This window comes from Ascidia mentula, chromosome 6 (genome assembly GCF_947561715.1).
Source record: "Ascidia mentula chromosome 6, kaAscMent1.1, whole genome shotgun sequence".
NCBI lineage: Eukaryota > Metazoa > Chordata > Ascidiacea > Phlebobranchia > Ascidiidae > Ascidia > Ascidia mentula.
Genome location: NC_138571.1, coordinates 398387 through 417434, shown reverse-complemented (window position 1 = coordinate 417434; position 19048 = coordinate 398387). Strand labels below are relative to the sequence as shown.

At 40.4% G+C, this 19048-nt stretch overlaps 1 protein-coding gene across 1 annotated transcript in view; it reads right to left on the bottom strand.

The window, feature by feature from the left end:
* Positions 1–19048, bottom strand: part of LOC145906407 (uncharacterized) — a 32999-nt gene that overhangs the window by 10616 nt on the left and 3335 nt on the right. Inside the window, exons 2-7 of the mRNA XM_082993822.1 lie at positions 17936–18045; positions 17676–17861; positions 17421–17606; positions 17073–17202; positions 12247–13895; positions 4421–4582 (exon numbers count right to left, since the gene is read on the bottom strand). Coding sequence (XP_082849948.1) covers positions 4421–4582; positions 12247–13895; positions 17073–17202; positions 17421–17606; positions 17676–17861; positions 17936–18045 — 2423 coding nt within the window. The remainder of the gene's footprint in view (positions 1–4420; positions 4583–12246; positions 13896–17072; positions 17203–17420; positions 17607–17675; positions 17862–17935; positions 18046–19048) is intronic.

Here is a 19048-nt window from a genome sequence, read left to right as displayed (position 1 = left end):
ACCGACATCAGTAGTCGAATCCCAACGAGGTAAAGCTCCCGAGTTTTTCATTAACTTAGCGTGACTTCGACGTCGGACAACACGATTCGGGACCCACTTCGCTACGTTGTGGACTTCTTTGAACCGAATCAAAGTCACATTTTTCCTGCATGCGAGGAAATGGAATCCATTGCCGGGCGATAAAGTGACGTGATGACTAATCTAGGCTTGTCAAAGCCAAAAACGCGAAACAGGACCACGTTAGCGGATGCGTTAAGCGTGAGCGACCTCGGGTAAGACAGTTTCCTTATTAACTGTATTTGGATGATTTCATTGCATTTATCGCAGAAGTCCAAAATCTCCGCCTGCTTTGCGAAACACGATCGCTACCGACACAAGATTATATTCAGGCAATTTCGTGCAATGGCGTCCAACTTCATATTCCAACCATGGCCGCTTGAGGATCTCGGTTTCTTTGATTTACTTCAGTCATTTGAAAGCTTTGAAACGAACACAAAGTGACCGCGCGATACCTTCGTGTATTTACACCGTGAATTTTACAGCGACCTTAACACAATCGATACAACGTGCTTATTTTCATTGAAACCACTCCAGGGCATCGGGCGAACGGGAAATTACAACGCGTGCTTTAGCGATTGATGAGGGGTAAGTGTGTTTTGAAGTACATCAAGAAAAGTAAGTCACCACGTTTGTGAGGAAATTTGACCCGGCATGAAAACTGTGCGTTTAACCACGTGCGTGTTGTCAATCAGGGTCGACATTACACAACGTTTTGCGTTAGAAAATTTGCAGCAAAAAGATTTTTTTCGAAAATTCGCTTCATTGAGTTACGTGCGATTAATGCCGTCTCTTTGCAAGAAGTTCGCAAGGCTGCGAGAATAGAAGGAAAAGTGAGGCAAAATGCATAGGAAACGAAACCAAAATGACGCAAATGTTTTTTCTCAAAAGTACTTGTTTAAGGACAGTGTTGAGTTTGTTGAGATTTTTTGTTGCTTCTCCTTCAAAGTAAAGACGTCCGAATTGGAATGCTGACGTAATTTCAGCTTCAGTAAGAAGGGTAGAGGAGAATGCTGAGCATGAATTGGGGTCATTTTCAGTGTTACTGCTTAAACAAACAAAGAAGGTTAGGAGAAAATGACATTCCAGGTTTGTCGCATTATTCTATTAAGATAATGAGACGATGTGTTATCAAGAGATCTTCATGCTGGTGGTTTGATTTTAATGGAAATATAATAATTGATTTATAAAATTCGACCCAAGGTTAATGCTGACAATCCGACCATCGCAAGGCTTCGACACCGGGTTGAAAAAACAATGAATTTAAAAAGTTCTGCAAAAAAAGCATTTGCAGAATTGAAAAGAGAGAGTGGAAAATGTATTTTACCAAAACCGATGATGTCATATCACATGTAAATGAGTGTAACCTGTGGCGTGCTTGCTATTTATTCGAAGAAAATCAAATGATACGAACATGGCGTGACACATGACACGTGAGAGAATCGCAAGAAAAAGGCAACACGCACTGAAACTAACACAACCCGCGACGGTACATATTTACAACATATTATGTCGCTACATTACTCCCCCCCAGAAGCGGGTTTTGCACTTTTTGGAGGTCGGCCTCTCTTTTTAGCCTTTGGTGTAAGAACTGACTGTGTTGCATCAATGAAGGCCGGCTTAAGGCGATCATTGGAGATTGTTTGCCGAGTTCCAGAAATATCTAACACAAAATATTTGTCGTTGCGCTTTACAACATGAAAAGGTCCCTGATTTGGTGAATTTAAAGGAGGACGGTCTCCATCTTTCCGAACAAACACATACTCGCAAGTAAAAAGCAAATCAGGAACAAAAGTACGATAAGTTCGATGGCGGGACATTGGTAGAACACGGAAAACGGAACTACGAAGCGTTTTAAGAAATTGCGAGGGTTCAACGGCATTGGTGGTGTGCGGAATGCAATCACCCGGTACAGCGATCGGTTCGCCATATACCAGCTCAGCGCTGGAGGATTGAAGACCATCTTTCGGCATGGCCCTGATTCCCAGCAACACCCATGGCACCTCATCTGTACAATTTGAAGAGTTAAGTCTGGCCATTAAGGAACTTTTTGAGTGTCGGTGAAAACGTTCCACAAGACCATTTGCCTGAGGGCGGAAAGCTGTTGTGCAGTTGCGATTAATACCAATAACATTGGTAACAGTCGCCCACAGATGCGATGTAAATTGCGAACCTCTATCGGAGGTAACTTGAGATGGAACGCCAAATCGGGCTATCGAATGGTGAATAAGAGCACGTGCGCAAGTTTCTGTGGTAGCATCGGGCATAGGTATAGCCTCAGGCCACCTAGTAAACCAATCAACGATTGTAAATAAGTATTTGTTACCTTGGCATTGTGGAAGAGGCCCAACAATGTCAACGTTGATGTGTTGAAAACGGCTTGCAGCTGTAGGATAATGCTTCAATGGTGCACGCGTGTGTCTGTCAACTTTTGCCTTCTGACAAGCATTGCACAATTGAGCCCATGTGCGAACTTGCTTATTCATGCCATGCCAGACAAATTTACTTGATACCAGCTTCTGTTTGGTTCGAACAGAAGGATGCGCCAACCCGTGAATCACGTCAAATACACGACGTTGCCATGGTTGTGGAATGATTGGACGAGGAGAACCGGTTGACATGTCACATAAGAGCGTTAAACCGGATTCAAACTTTATGTCTTGAAGCTTTAACTTGGTAAGCGCTGTGCGGTATGCTTGTACTTATTGGCTTTGTTGAGCAGCAGAGAGGGCGTTGTAATCAAGGTCAATATTTGTTTGACCTGCAAAGGAAACGTACGACCGGGACAATGCATCTGCAACAACATTTTGTTTATGGCGTTGCTGTCGAACAGAATGCGGCTACGACTGCTTCTTCGGAGTGAATGTTAAAGGCTTGTGATCAGTGTACGCGGTGAACGTTCGACCTTCAAGAAAATATCGAAAGTGGCGAACAGAAAAATATGACGCCAAAAGCTCACGATCAAAAGTGCTGTACTTTGTTTCTGCGGGTCGCAGATGCTTGCTAAAGAAAGCCAACGACTTCCAAATTCCATTGATTTGCTGCTCCAATACCGCGCCAATAGCTTTATCCGACGGATCGATGGTTAACACCATTAAAGCCCGTGGTTGCAGATGACACAAAATGGTTGCACGTTGCAGAGCCATTTTTGCGTTTTCATAAGGGGTCATTTAATTCAGGTGTCCACTGCAGCTGTAAATTTTTCCACAAAAATTTTTATAGATTGGGGACCTGATTTTAGCAGCTGCAGGAATGAATTGATGATAAAAATTATTCATACCAGCAAACTCTTGTGGGCCCTTAATCGTAGTTGGGGGCGGAAAACTTTGAATGGCTAAAACTTTGTCAGGAAGTGGCTGAGCACCGTTGCAATCAATTCGATGACCCAGAAAATCAATTTGTGCTTTTCCGAAAACGCATTTATCACGTTAATGACAAGGAAGCAAGTCGTTGAAAAGTTGTTTGAGATATGTGCGGTTTAACGAGGACTCGCAACCAGTATGTCATCTAGGTAAACAAAGGTGAAATCCAATGATTGACAAACAGAATCCATAAGGGCGAATCCATTTGAAAGTTCCTAGTGTCTCATCATGGAAACTGTCAGGGTACGTAGCAGATCATTGCATATCTTAAAAGCTGGCAATAAATATGCGTGTACGATTTCATTGCGGATTTTGTGACATGCACTTTGCCACAACTAATGATGTCATATCACATGCAAATGAGTGTAACCGATGTGCGGTTTGTGAGGATTGTGGCAAGATGTTTAATTTGCTCTGCTTGATTTAGTGAATAATATTTTCCATTCATGATTGCTTTTAGGTTTATTTCACTTCGCAACATCAAACGACACCGAGAGAGACATTGCAGGGGAAGCGCAGAAGTGCGCGATGTTAGTTGATCGTGATTATCCTGTTTCGTATGTAGAACCGTCTTTGTTAAAACCAGTTTATTTCAAAGTTTTTTGAATAAATCTTGGGCAAAAATTCACCCTCAATTGTAACCCCTGGAAATACATAAAGCGACCCACGTGGGTATCACGTCTCACATGTTTTAAGTACTAATCTAAATTTCATCCTCAAGAATTTCAAACTTAAAGTCGCCGATTGTGGTTACTGCTGCGCCAAATTGTCAACATTTTTCGAACATTTTTACCGAAACTCCAGGTTTCAATTTAGAAACATCACATCAAGTGTCCTGGAAGTCATATAATGTCCATTATTAGTCTCGGTATAAGGGAAAATGCAACAGTTAGGAGTTACATGGAGACATGAATACTGTCAGCATTGAACTGACGTAGTTTGTTGCATTTTTATTTCGATGCTTTACTTTTTTATTCCGACTAAGACATGAAATCACTCACCGGTGTCTTCAACAGTTTAATCTTCTCCGATAGATGTTTGGCACCAACGCTTGTCAGCCCGCATTCACGCAGATCCACTTGTTCAATGTTGTGGATGCAGTCGGCTACGTAAACCGCACCACGGTCTTCTATATTGTTGTAGGAGAGGTTGAGCATCTTTATCTGAATGAAATAATATCAATGTTAAACAAAGTGTGAATAACAACACAGATAAGTGATATCAAAAAAAAATCAGTTCAAAACACGAATCAAACCAACAATAATTAATTTGCATTTTGGCAAAACCGATGATGTCATATCACATGCAAATGAGTGTAACCGATGTGCGGTTTGCGAGACCTGTGGCAAGATGTACGTTTAATTTGTTCGCGCTTGAGAGCATAAGCGCGCGATGTAAGTTGATCGTGATTTTCCTGTTTCCTCTTTGAAACACATTGGGGGCGTGGGCGTGGGCGCAGCGAAACGATTTCGCGTTTGCCCGTTGACGCCTGACAGTGCGACACCGGGTAACGACATCAGTAGTCGAATCCCAACGAGGTAAAGCTCCCGAGTTTTTCATTAACTTAGCGTGACTTCGACGTCGGACAACACGATTCGGGACCCACTTCGCTACGTTGTGGACTTCTTTGAACCGAATCAAAGTCACATGTTTCCTGCATGCGAGGAAATGGAATCCATTACCGGGCGATAAAGTGCCGCGATGACTAATCTAGGCTTGTCAAAGCCAAAAACGCGAAACAGGACCACGTTAGCGGATGCGTTAAGCGTGAGCGACCTCGGGTAAGACAGTTTCCTTATTAACTGTATTTGAATGTTTTCATTGCATTTATTGCAGAAGTCCAAAACCTCCGCCTGCTTTGCAAAGCACGATCGCGACCGACACAAGATTATATTCAGGCAATTTCGTGCAATGCCGTCCAACCTCATATTCAAACCATGGCCGCTAGAGGATCTCGGTTTCTTTGATTTACTTCAGTCATTTGAAAGCTTTGAAACGAACACAAACTGATCGCGCGATACGTTCGTGTATTTACACCGTGAATTTTACAGCGACCTTAACACAATCGATACAACGTGTTTATTTTCATTGAAACCCATCCCAGGGCATCGGGCGAGCAGCAAATTACAACGCGTACTTTAGCGATTGATGAGGGGTAAGTGTGTTTTGTAGTACATCAAGAAAAGTAAGTCACCACGTTTTGCGAGTAAATTTGACCCGGCATGAAAACTGTGCGTTTAACCACGTGCGTGTTGTCAATCAGGGTCGACATTACACAACCTTTTGCGCTGGAAAATTTGTAACAAAAGAACTTTTTCGAAAATTCGCTTCTTTGAGTTACGTGCGATTAACGCCGTCTCTTTGCAAGAAGTTCGCAAGGCTGCGAAAATAGAAGGAAAAATGAGGCAAAATGCATAGGAAACGAAACCGAAACGACGCAAATGTTTTGCTCAAAGCGCGTGTTTAAGGACAGTGTTGAGTTTGTTGAGATTTTTTGTTGCTTCTCCTTCAAAGTAAAGACGTCCGAACTGGAATGCTGACGTAATTTCAGCTTCACTAAGAAGGGTAGAGGAGAATGCTGAGCATGAATTGGGGCCATTTTTAGTGTTACTGCTTAAACAAACAAAGAAGGTTAGGAAAAAATCACATTCCAGGTTTGTCGCATTATTCTTTCAAGATAATGAGACGATGTGTTATAAACAGATCTTCATGCTGGTGGTTTGATTTTAATGAAAATATAATAATTGATTTTTAAATTTCGACCCAAGGTTAATGCTGACAATCCGACGATTTCAGTACGTCGACACCGGGTTGAAAAACAATGAATTTAAAAAGTTCTGCAAAAAAAGCACTTGCAGAATGGAAAAGAGAGAGTGGAAAATGTATTTTGCCAAAACCGATGATGTCATATCACATGCAAATGAGTGTAACTTGTAACGTGCTTGCTCTTTAGTCGCAGTAAATTGAGTGATGCGAACATGGCGTGACACATGACACGTGAGAGAATCGCAAGAAAAAGGCAACACGCACTGAAACTAACACAACCCGCGACGGTAAATCTTTACAACATATTATGTCGCTACATTACTCCCCCCCAGAAGCGGGTTTTGCACTTTTTGGAGGTCTTCCTCTCTTTTTAGCCTTTGGTGTAAGAACTGACTGTGTTGCATCAATAAAGGCCGGCTTAAGCCGATCAATAGAGACTGTTTGCCGAGTCCCAGAAATATCTAACACAAAATATTTGTTGTTGCGCGTTACAACATGAAAAGGTCCCTGATATGGTGAATTTAAAAGAGGACGGTATCCATCTTTCCGAACAAACACATACTCGCAAGTAAAAAGCAAATCATGAACAAAAGTACCATAAGTTCTATGGCGGGACATTGGTACAGGTAGAACACGGGAAACGGAACTGCGAAGCGTTTTAAGAAATTGCGAGGGTTCAACGGCAGTGGTGGTGTGCGGAATGCAATGACCCGGTACAGCGATCGGTTCGCCATATACCAGCTCATCGCTGGAGGATTGAAGATCATCTTTCGGCATGGCCCTGATTCCCAGCAAAACCCATGGCATCTCATCTAACCTATTTAAAGAGTTGCTCTTCTGGCACTTATTTTCTAAAGTGTTTGTAAATAAGTATTTGTTACCTTGGCATTGTGGAAGAGGCCCAACAATGTCAACGTTGATTTGTTGAAAACGGCTTGCAGCTGTAGAATAATGCTTCAATCGTGCACGCGTGTGTCTGCCAACTTTTGCCTTCTGGCAAGCATTGCACTGTTGAGCCCATGTGCGAACTTGCTTATTCATGCCCTGCCAGACAAATTTACTTGATACCAGCTTCTGTTTGGTTCGAACAGAAGGATGCGCCAACCCGTGAATCACGTCAAATACACGACGTTGCCATGGTTGTGGAATGATTGGACGAGGAGAACCGGTTGACATGTCACATAAGAGCGTTAAACCGGGTTCAAGCTTTAGGTCTTGAAGCTTTAACTTGGTAAGCGCTGTGCGATATGCTTGTACTTCTTGGCTTTGTTGAGCAGCAGCGAGGGCGTTGTGTTCAAGGTCAAGATGTGATTGGTCTGCGGAGGCAATGTACGACCGGGACAATGCATCTGCAACAACATTTTGTTTATGGCGTCACTGTCGAACAGAATGCGGCTACGACTGCTTCCTCAGAGCGAATGTTAAAGGTTTGTGATCAGTGTACGCGGTAAACTTTCGGCCTTCAAGAAAATATCGAAATTGGCGAACAGAAAGATGCAACGCCACAATCTCACGATCAAAAGTGCTGTACTTTGTTTCTGCGGGTCGCAGATGCTTGCTAAAGAAAGTCAACGGCTTCCAAATTCCATTGATTTGCTGCTCCAATACCGCGCCAATAGCTTTATCCGACGCATCGATGGTTAATGCCGTTGGAGCCCGTGTTTGCGGATGTCACAAAATGGTTGCACGTTGCAGAGCCATTTTTGCGTTTTCAAAGGAGTCATTTAATTCAGGTGTCCACTGCAGCTGTACATTTTTACCAGAAAATTGTTTATAGATTGGGGACATGATTTTAGCAGCCGCAGGAATGAATCGATGATAAAAATTAATCATACCAGCAAACTCTTGTAGGCCCTTGGGGGCGGAAAACGTTTAATGGCTAAAACTTTGTCAGGAAGTGGCTGAGCACCGTTGCAATCAATTCGATGTCCGAGAAAATCAATTTGTGCTTTTCCGAAAACGCATTTATTCACGTTAATGACAAGGCTGCAAGTCGTTGAAAAGTTGTTTGAAATGTGTGCGGTTTAACGAGGACTCGCAACCAGTATGTCATCTAGGTAAACAAAGGTGAAATCCAATGATTGACAAACAGAATCCATAAGGGCGAATCCATTTGAAAGTTCCAAGTGTCTCATCATGGAGGCTGTCAAGGTACGTAGCAGATCATTGCATATCTTAAAAGCTGGCAATAAACATGCGTATACGATTTCATTGCGGATTTTGTGACATGCACATTGCCAAAGCTGATGAGGTCATATCATATGAAAATAAATGTAACCGATGTTTGGTTTGTGAGGATTGTGGCAAGATGTACGTTTAATTTGTTCTGCTTGATTTAGTGAATAATATTTTCCATCCATGATTGCTTTTAGGTTTATTTCACTTCACGACATCAAACGACACCGAGAGAGACATTGCAGGGGAAGCGCAGAAGCGCGCGATGTAAGTTGATCGCGATTTTCCTGTTTCCTTTTTGTAACACATTGGGGGTGTTGCCTAATTTTACGTTACATATTTAAGTTTGCATTGGACTTAGATTGCATTTCCAGTCTGTCATTGTTCGGAATCTTCTTTCCACTGGGTTACGGGTAAATAGGCCATTTTTAGGCCGTCTTAGCAAGTGTGCTTCATTTCAAAGTGTAGCGATAGCAACGGTTGTACATTCACGTAAGTTGTGTTTTTCGCGTCCTTCTGTGTGATTATTTCCCAGCCGTTTTGGCGTCAAATTAATCTCAAAACATGTCTAATTTCCAAGCAACATGTTTTTCCTAGTTTGTGTTTGTCACAAATTACGTGGTTACAGGTCAAGTTACGTTGTATTGTGACGTCATAGTTTGATTGTGATGGGTGAAATGCTGTACAGTGGTAACGAAATCATCATTAAAAAAGTGAGCAGACTGTCAACAGCTTATTCTGCAGCAGTAAAGCCAGTTTCAAAACACGCCAATTAAATTAACCCAACAGCGTCGCCCAAGAAAAACAGTCTAGGGTCAGACGCGACAGTGTTGTCAAGTGATTTGATGGCTATTTTTGAAAGTGTTTAGTTTGGTCAATAAGTTTTCCCCTAGCTAGCTGTGCTCTGTTTGGATTGCATGATTCTTCAACTCCCCCTGAGCGTTTGGGCGTAAACACACTAAGTTTGGCGTTGGTATAATGGCGCATGTTAATTTCGTATTCAAAATTGTTGATGGTAAATAAATATTGTTGGAATGTTTGCATCAGGTTTTCAAGTAAAGTCAGGTTGGGAAAACACAAGAAACAAAACTCACGTGCAAGCTTATGTCAAATGCGTTAATCCAATAAAATTTCCTTATAAAATTATCAATCATAAATATTATTGTTAAGACTCGGCTTGAGGCTCATATTTGACAAATAGGTCGCAACAGGAGGCGTGGGCGCAGCGAAACGATTTCGCGTTTGCCTGTTGACGCCTGACAGTGCGCACCGGGTACCGACATCAGTAGTCGAATCCCAACGAGGTAAAGCTCCCGAGTTTTTCATTAACTTAGCGTGACTTCGACGTCGGACAACACGATTCGGGACCCCAGTCGCTACCTTGTGGATTTCTCTCTGGGAAAATGGAATCCATTACCGGGCAATACAGTGACGCGATGACTAATCTAGGCTTGTCGAACCCCGACTTGGTACCAAAAACACCCACCTTAACGGATGCGTTAAGCGTAAGCAATCCCGGGTAAGACACTTTCCCTCTTCGCTACTTTTGAATGATGTCATTCTGCAATAATCCAAAATCTCTGCGTGATTTGCAAAACATGCTTGCGATCGGCGTACAAAACAAAATAATTTACTGGTCCACTAGTTGGAAAACACTTGCATTTGTCCAGATTCCGAGCAGTCAAGTATTGTGTGATTTATAACTTGGGATTTTTTCTCACAACTGGACTAATATCTCACTAAGTCTCACAACTGGACTAATATCTAACTGGTATAAAAATGCATAAACAACATCTTACCGGTTTGCTTCTCCTTCGAATCACGAAGGTGAGATTCTCGAGGTCGGTCAGGAGGAGCGATGAGTCACTGAGGTCGAGCTCATCAGGGAGTAAGGAGGCCACGGATGAAGTTAGCTCCTCATCATTCACTTCATGAGCCCAGCTACAACATCGAAGTATCGATTGTTTGGTTGGTTCCCCCATACACGACGATGCGAGATTCTTCAGCAGCTTCTTCTTCGCTTCCTTTGTACATTTTAGACAAATTAAATTAGTAAAGTTTGAATCCTACATTGTCACAGAATGTTTCAACAGAAAAACTCAATTTCCCAAAATTACCTAAAGGTGCCCCTGCTTTATTGTTTGTATTGTTTTGCGTCACTCGGCTCCTCTTATAAAACAAATGAACCTAACGGACAACACCTCTAGTACGATGACACTTGCGTGCGACGCATTCTTTGCAAAACAAACATAAATATTGTTCATTGGACAGACATGAAATCACTTACCGGGTTCTTCAACAGTTTAATCTTCTCGAATAGATGTTTGGCACCAACACTTGTCAGACCGCATCCACCCAGATCCACTTGTTCAATGTTTTGAATGCAGTCTGCTACGTAAACCGCACCACTGTCTTTTATATTGCTGCCCGAGAGGTTGAGCATCTTCAGCTGAATGAAATAATATCAATGTTAAACAAAGTGTGAATAACAATGACACAAATATTCAAGTAAATGCTGGCCCGTAACAACAAAATATAAAGATGAAACAACAAAGATCTCCCGCTAAAATTAAGCGCACAAACAATAGTTGACGACTGTGATGTCGTATTACGACCTAAATGACAACTTGGACCGCAACGATGCAGCTATGGACGCGCTTCTTTCAAATTATTTATTTATTCGACGAAGAAGACTTTATATTGGAGGGAGGTAAAACACCAAACATTAAATATTGCAAGTTTTTTAGGGGGACCAATCATATTATGTCCTCACCAACCCAAATATTAGGGAAAGTCCCTGCGGCCCCTTCTCCAGGATTTGCGGCATGGGTACAGAAATGAATAAACAACATCTTACCGGTTTGCTTCTCCTTTGAATCACGAAGGTGAGATTCTCGAGATCGGTGTGGAGGAGTGATGAGAAACGGAGGTCGATCTGATCAGGGAGTAAGGAGGACACGATTGAAGTTATCTCCTCATCGTTTACTTCATAAGCCCAGCTGCAACATCGAAGTATCGCTTTGTTGGTTGGTTCCCCCATATACGACGATGCGAGATTCTTCAGCAGCTTCTTCTTAGTTTCCTTTGTACATTTTAGACAAATTAAATTAGTGGAGCTTGAATCCTGCATCGTCACAGAATGTTTTAATTGAAAAAAAAACTTAATTTGGCAAAATTAACAAAAGGTGCCCCTGCTTTATTGGTTATGTTGTTTTGCGTCACTCGGCTCCTCTTATAAAACAAATGAACCTAACGGACAACACCTCTAGTACGATGACACTTGCGTGCGACGCATTCTTTGCAAAACAAAGATAAATATTGTTCATTGGACAGACATGAAATCACTCACCGGGTTCTTCAACAGTTTAATCTTCTCGTATAGATGTTTGACTCCAACGCTTGTCAGACCGCATTCACGCAGATCCACTTGTTCAATGTTTTGAATGCAGTCTGCTACGTAAACCGCACCACTGTCTTTTATATTGCTGCCCGAGAGGTTGAGCATCTTCAGCTGAATGAAATAATATCAATGTTAAACAAAGTGTGAATAACAATAACACAAATATTCAAGTAAATACTGGCGTGTAACAACAAAATATAAAGATGAAACAACAAAGATCTCCCGCTAAAATTAAGCGCACAAACAATAGTTGACGACTGTGATGTCGTATTACGACCTAAATGACAACTTGGACCGCAACGATGCAGCTATGGACGCGCTTCTTTCAAATTATTTATTTATTCGACGAAGAAGACTTTATATTGGAGGGAGTTAGGGGGACCAATCATATTATGTCCTCACCAACCCAAATATTAGGGAAAGTCCCTGCGGCCCCTTCTCCAGGATTTGCGGCATGGGTACAGAAATGAATAAACAACATCTTACCGGTTTGCTTCTCCTTTGAATCACGAAGGTGAGATTCTCGAGGTCGGTCGGGAGGAGCGATGAGTTACTGAGGTCGATCTTATCAGGGAGTAAGGAGGACACGATTGAAGTTATCTCCTCATCGTTCGCTTCATGAGCCCAGCTGCAACATCGAAGTATCGCTTCGTTGTTTCGTTCTCCCATATACGACGATGCGAGATTCTTCAGCAGCTTCTTCTTCGCTTTCCAATCTTCACGTGAACATCCGGGATCTACGGCTTCAATATTGTTGAAAACTGAAGAATCGCAAATTCCGAGCGCGAACTTGGCAACAACCTCCCATCTGTCCTTGGTAAGTCGGGTGTATTGTTTCTTGAATTCTTTTAAAGGCATGATCGTCATCAGGTAAACCGCGGAGAAGAATTCTTGCCAAATGAGATGTGAAAAATATCTACGTTTATGTCCGTCCAGTATTGTCAACTTTAAGTTTCCCTGCCTTGTAATTGAGGTATTCAGAAAAGCATGAACTGTTGAGTCATTCAGTTTTGCGCTTTTGAAATCCTGTACTTTGAATACAACTTTCTTGTTCCGAAATCCGTCCCAGGCCAGTTTTGAAAGTTTGTTCAACTGTGGATTTTCATTCTTCAGGTGTTCAGTTTGTGAGTATTGAACACAAGTAGATGCAAGAACACGGGTAAGCGAAACTACCTGATTGTCATCATGACTCAGCAGATAGTTGACAGTCAGTATGAAATTAACCGGAACATAACAGTAAGAGAACATATTGGTGTTTTGTTCAAGTTTGTTCTGTACAGAGTCATATCTTGTACCGCATATCTGTTGTCCAAGCTCTCTCTGTGAGTTTGGAGTTAAGCCGAGTATCTGAACAATAAACCTTGGTCGATGTGAAGGATGGAGTTTGTAGAATGGAGCTGGACGTGACGAGAATATCTTCCGGGAACGTGGAAGCAAATTTCCACTCAATAAATGCTTGAGATAAACTTCTGCCTTGTGCTTTTCGTCTAAGAGGGGAGTAGGAGCTTTACTTGAGAATGATTTAAAAGCTGCTTCATCGACTCCGTCGAAAACCAAGAGAACATCTGGATCAGCATTGATTGCTTGCATTATCCCTTGAGCTACCTCTGGATTGTATTCCCAGCTAAGTAGCATGGCGTGGAGAAGAAACCGGAGGAAAGTCATGCCTGTTTTGAAGTTTATATTTCGAATTACAATGTAGAAGATGAAGGATATTTTTCCAAACAACTTTCTATGCAAAGCTTGTAAAGCCCATTTTTTGCACGAAGTTGTTTTCCCGATGCCCGCTTGACCAACAACGCCTACAATATTTCCATACTTTTCCACGTACTGGCGTTTTGCTTCCTCTTGTTTGGGTTTAAATTTCTGTTCTGCTTCTCTTTGTGCTGTTTGCTTTGCACGAGTAAACAATTCTTCAGGGCTGATGTCACCAGATGGTCGATCGTAAACTTTAGCCAACTCCTCTCTACGATGGTAATGTCCTTCTGCTTGAAACTCGTCATCAATTTGTTGTGGTTTGCTGACTATGGATAGGTTGACTGGTGTTATGTTACGTTGGGTAATTTCTGCAAGTGATGATTCTTCACTGGCGATGGATTCCACTTTATCTTTTAAAGTTGACTTCAGTTCTTCGCCTAAAACAAGTTTTTTTACTCGCAAAACCAATCAATACTTTTTAAGTTTGTTCTATAGTTTCAATAGTATGCAGGAAATGGTAAAGTTTTTATATTGTTTTCTGTGACATGTGATCGTGCACAAAAAGCAATATAATACATGTACACAAAAACGTAATAATTGAGAGCTGCAGACTGGGTGTAAACACTGTTTCGTCCTGTAAGGTCTCATGCTCTGTTGGTAGTTAGTTGTGTACCCTATGAGACCTTACAGGTCGAAACAGTGTTTACACCCAGTCTGCAGCTCTCAAATTTTACGTTTTTGTGTACATGTATTATATTGTTTTTTGTACAAGTGAACGCGGTTGTAAGTTCTTGTTTAAACGATTTGTTGTTCGTTTTGTTTTTCGCACATTTGTTTCACCGATCTTTATTTTTACCTCTGGTCACTATAATCAGTGACATAACCTGGGTGTTTACTTGTGGTGGCTCATAAAGATGTTGAAGTTGTTTTGATGGAAACTTGGACGCAATATTGTGTATTTATTCAGTTTATTCCGCAAACAACAAAAACATTTTTACATGTCGGATTTGAGTGAGAAGAACTAATTGTTTTCTCGGTTGATGCTGACAGGAGGACAATTAAATCCTTATCAGCCAGCACCACTATGGTCAGGTTTAAGAGAAACTGCAATAGCTGCGACTTAAATTGTACGCAGATGTCTTCAAGCCTTCAAGATAAATTGAAAAAGAAGGAAAATGAAACGAACAGCAAATAACGGAAAAAAAAATAAAAATAAGATTAAACAACAAGAGGATATTGCAGCAGTGAATATTGCAGTCCAAATCCCAATTTGTATCGACTCAATGTGAGTACAAGCATAATAATAAAGCAGATATAATCTGTGTAATCAAATGATCCAGTCATCGATAATTTATGAATATGCAAATTACATGTGAGGTGAATGCATGATAATAATGAGGCATAATTAGCCAAGGAATCGAAATTCCTGAAACATCACCTTCAACGTGCACTTTTTCTACATGAAATCTTAATTAATCATACTGTGGCTTGGCATGTGTTCTGTAAAAACTGTTTTTTATGCGTTTTTGCGTTGATCAATTTCAGTCTTTTCATTGGGGCCTTAATAAACATTGTCACAGTAATATAAGAGATTTTTTTTTCTGCACCTGATGAAGCGAGATCAATCTCGCGAAAGCTCGTGCGAATAAAGTTGTTTAACAGTCAGTCTCTTATAAAAGCAGTGCACAAGCAAGCATACAGTAATATAAATATTCTTGGCGTGTGGTTGTGCGTCAGTTGGTCATACAAATGTCTTAACATAAGGCTGTTTTTTATTAATGTGAATATGTGATTTGATGTAAAATTATAAATTTGTTGAATGTGACTAGGATGTGCCAGTTCACAACAAACAGTGCGTAGTGCTTTTGTACTTTCTGTACATAATTAAACCCTTATATCGAACAGTGAAAACTTTATGTCCCACTTTACAATATCTAATCATTTGACCAACTGTTATTTTGTTATTCAGACACACTCATAAATTTTAGTTAACTTTCAGGTTTAGTTTTCCTGTCTCGGATTCGGAAAACCGCAGGCAGGATTCATCTGCGAAGGATGAACAGGTTCTAAATCATTAAAATAAAAAAACGTCTATCGGCAAATACACGCTCCAGAAAGACATCAAAATTGAACAGCGTGAAGCTCAACGATTGTGGGAGCCGACACCAGCGACAAACAGACAGACGTGCTCTGTCGAAGTTACTTCTCCTGTACGCGTTAGTATGTGACGTCTGATGTCACTCACCACTCAATTTTGGGCTGGGACTTTCTCCATGAGAATCGCTGTAGTTTTGTTACAAACTGATTGGTCATTGGTCATTAGAAGCACAAACGTTGCTTTTATGGTATATGTTTAATGATATCGTATCCTTTTAAATTATGAGTAATCACCTTGACCGCGCGTGTTCAGGTTTTGAGTGCAGATTAACGTGGACGTTCACCAAGTTTATATTGGCCGACCTTGTTCGAATTTGCAGTACTAATACTTTGTACTTTAATATTTCGCCTCTTGAAGGTTAGGCTGAATTTCAGGGTTTTCAAGGCAAGTCGTCATTCCACCACTGGTGTTTGTGTGAGTTTTCACTAATCTCGATATTATGTTCGTACCCCGAATGAAGCGTTGGCAACTTTAGTTCAAACAGAAGGTAAGCACTGTTGACTAGTGTAATGTGTACATAAGTAACCTTGTTTGCTTACTGTCCCATGGTGTTGACTGTGCACAACTTGTAATGTACGATGTATGGAAAACGTTCTTTTAACACCGAAGTACATTTAATCGCTGTCTGACGAGCAATATTTAACACTAGAATTACAAACGAATCGATTTCTACTCCACAAACTTTAATGATATTGCGATATTAGTTGAAAAATATGTCATGCAGAAAACTGAAATTTTCCGACTTTTACTAACTTTTTATTATAGTTTTCAGAATTACTATTAAACCGTGTAAGTGATTTGGAAGCTACATTCGATTCCAACTCAAAGACTCTGATTGTGCACTAGAACCTGCGATCGCATTTTTTCAACATTACAACAGGAAATTGCGAATAAAGAAAAAATTTTTTTTTCATATCCGTGTTTATGTTTAGCATAATTTCAGACAGATAAAAATATTTAAACACAATAGAAATATCTGTCAGACACAGAGTCGAAATCGACTTAACGTTAAACTCAGAGGTACAACAGCATATTAGGTTTAGCGGTTTATCAACGACTTTGCCCCAATAACCATAAGTTTAGTCTCTGCTCAGTTTGTGTTAAACCATGCCAAAAATGTGTGTTGTATTATTTCGTTGCTGTTGTGCTTAAGCCCATCATTTGTTCAACGCAAGCACCTTTATTATAAAGGGAGGTGCGTTTCTGACGTCACATTGACATAAAGTTTAGTGTGACGTAATATAAGGTTTGAAGTTAGATAAACCTTTTTGTGTGGTCGATTTTAAGATTTAAGCCCGAAATTTTAGATAAAACTAGAACAAAAGTTAGGAAAAGTCAAAACATTTTCCTGAACCAAACCGGGTTGTTGCTAATTTAATTTCTGTTTTTATGCTGGAAGCTAAAACTCCTACAGTATGGTCGCAGACAACACTTCATTCTATCAATGTTCACTCACATTTTTCCTGTATTTCTGATTGTAAGTTGGTTTGTTGTGGTTGAACGTTGATCTGTTGTTTGATCACCTTAACTGATCCAGTGGTGTGGATGTGTTGGTCGCCAAGAACTGCAGTTTTTGCTTGGATGTTCTGCACATGTTTTGGTGTAAGTATGGAGAAAATAATTTATCGACGGACAATTTTGTAAAACATTTCTGTCGTGATGTTAAATTAAACCAATCGGTTTACATTACAACATTATATCAGTATAACCTGTAGGAGTAAAACCTTAATTAAAATTGAAAAAATAGAAAACCAGACAACTACACTAAGCAACGTTTAATAGCGCAGACAAATAACCGACTTACAACTTCACGTTCTCCAGACGTCCCTTGAACATCCACTACGTCATGTTGACTGGTCGTTGGTAGAACATCCAACAGTTGTTCTGGGTTTTCTGCAAATTTAGGAGCAGTTTGATTCACATCTTCATCTGCATCACTCGATTCCTGACTGGAGGTATGTTGTGATGAGTCATCCGTCGTTCGTGATGACTAAGCAAAATCACACATTGCATTAAAGTAAAGTTTTTGTTTTAAATTTTCTTCAGTGTCATAACTTACCACTACACGTTGTGTGGATGTCCCTGGAACATCAACTACATCATGTGGGCTGGTCGTTGGTACTACATCTAACATTTGTTCTGGGTTTTCTACATATTTAGGATCAGCTTGATTCACATCTTCATCTGCATCACTCGATTCCTGACTGGAGCTGTGTTGTGATGAGTCATCCGTCGTTAGTGATGACTAAGCAAAATCACACAGTACGACATTGTAGTAAAATTATATTTTCTAATTGCAATCTCCACATTATAACTTACCCCTACACGTTGTCCAGATGTCCCTGGAACATCAACTATGTCATGTTGGCTGGTCGTTGGTAGAAGATCCAACATTTGTGAGAGATCATCCACATCTCTTGAACTCCCACCTTGATTGATAGATATATGTTTGAATGTTGTATGGAACATGTGAATATTAATCACAATAAATATACTCATCAACGTGTCTGCAGGTAATGCTATAAACGCTCATGCATGGGTAGGATTCGATTTGACGTTACCTTGTTTTGGGGGTGAAGAAAATGACATCTTTGGCTGCAAAGATTTGAAACGATTTGAAACAAAATAGAATAAATATAATTTTTATCAAAAAAAAATTTATTAAGAATAGGTAACAATGATATTCGACTTTTTCAATTCAATACATAACCTACCTTACGGCTGGGCTTGGTTAGGTTTTCATCATTACTTGATCCAAGTTTAATTCACTTTCGACCATAATACAAATAAATACCTTCACTATAATAAAACCTACTTCCTAAACCTGCAGGTTTCATTGCACGAAGTCAAACATACAATATTTAAATACAGGCTCCATTAATAAAGCAACAAAACCTAACTTTCGTAACAATAAAAGTTTCCTTTGAAAATGTGGAACCCACCCAAAGCATTTAGATATCTTCGGACGTCACACATTTATGATAATAATCATCAATCCCTTGCTTTCACAACAACAAACCTTATTTGAACACCATTCAACCAAACACGTCACGCTTTAGTGAACAACCTGCTCTTTCTGGAGAGAGAGGTTGATGGAAAAGTTGGCCGTACATTTGGCAAGCTGAGGATCCCGGTAAACATTAACTTCCACCGCGACAAATTTAAAAGCTTTGTTTCGCTCAAACCTGGGAAACTAAAACTTCTATAAAATCATATTCCCCAGTTTTTCCATGAAATTGTTTCAATACAGAATAGAAATATTACTTTCAGATTATTTGTTGTCGATTTAAGTTAGTTTTAATCTTGTCAGATTGGCGACTGACACCAACGTTGACCAACCGCTTACTTCGTTCAACTTCGATGGAATTTCACACACGACTTTCTCTGTTTAATCTATTTTTACTACAGCACTTGTAGGAGATATCAGGTGTC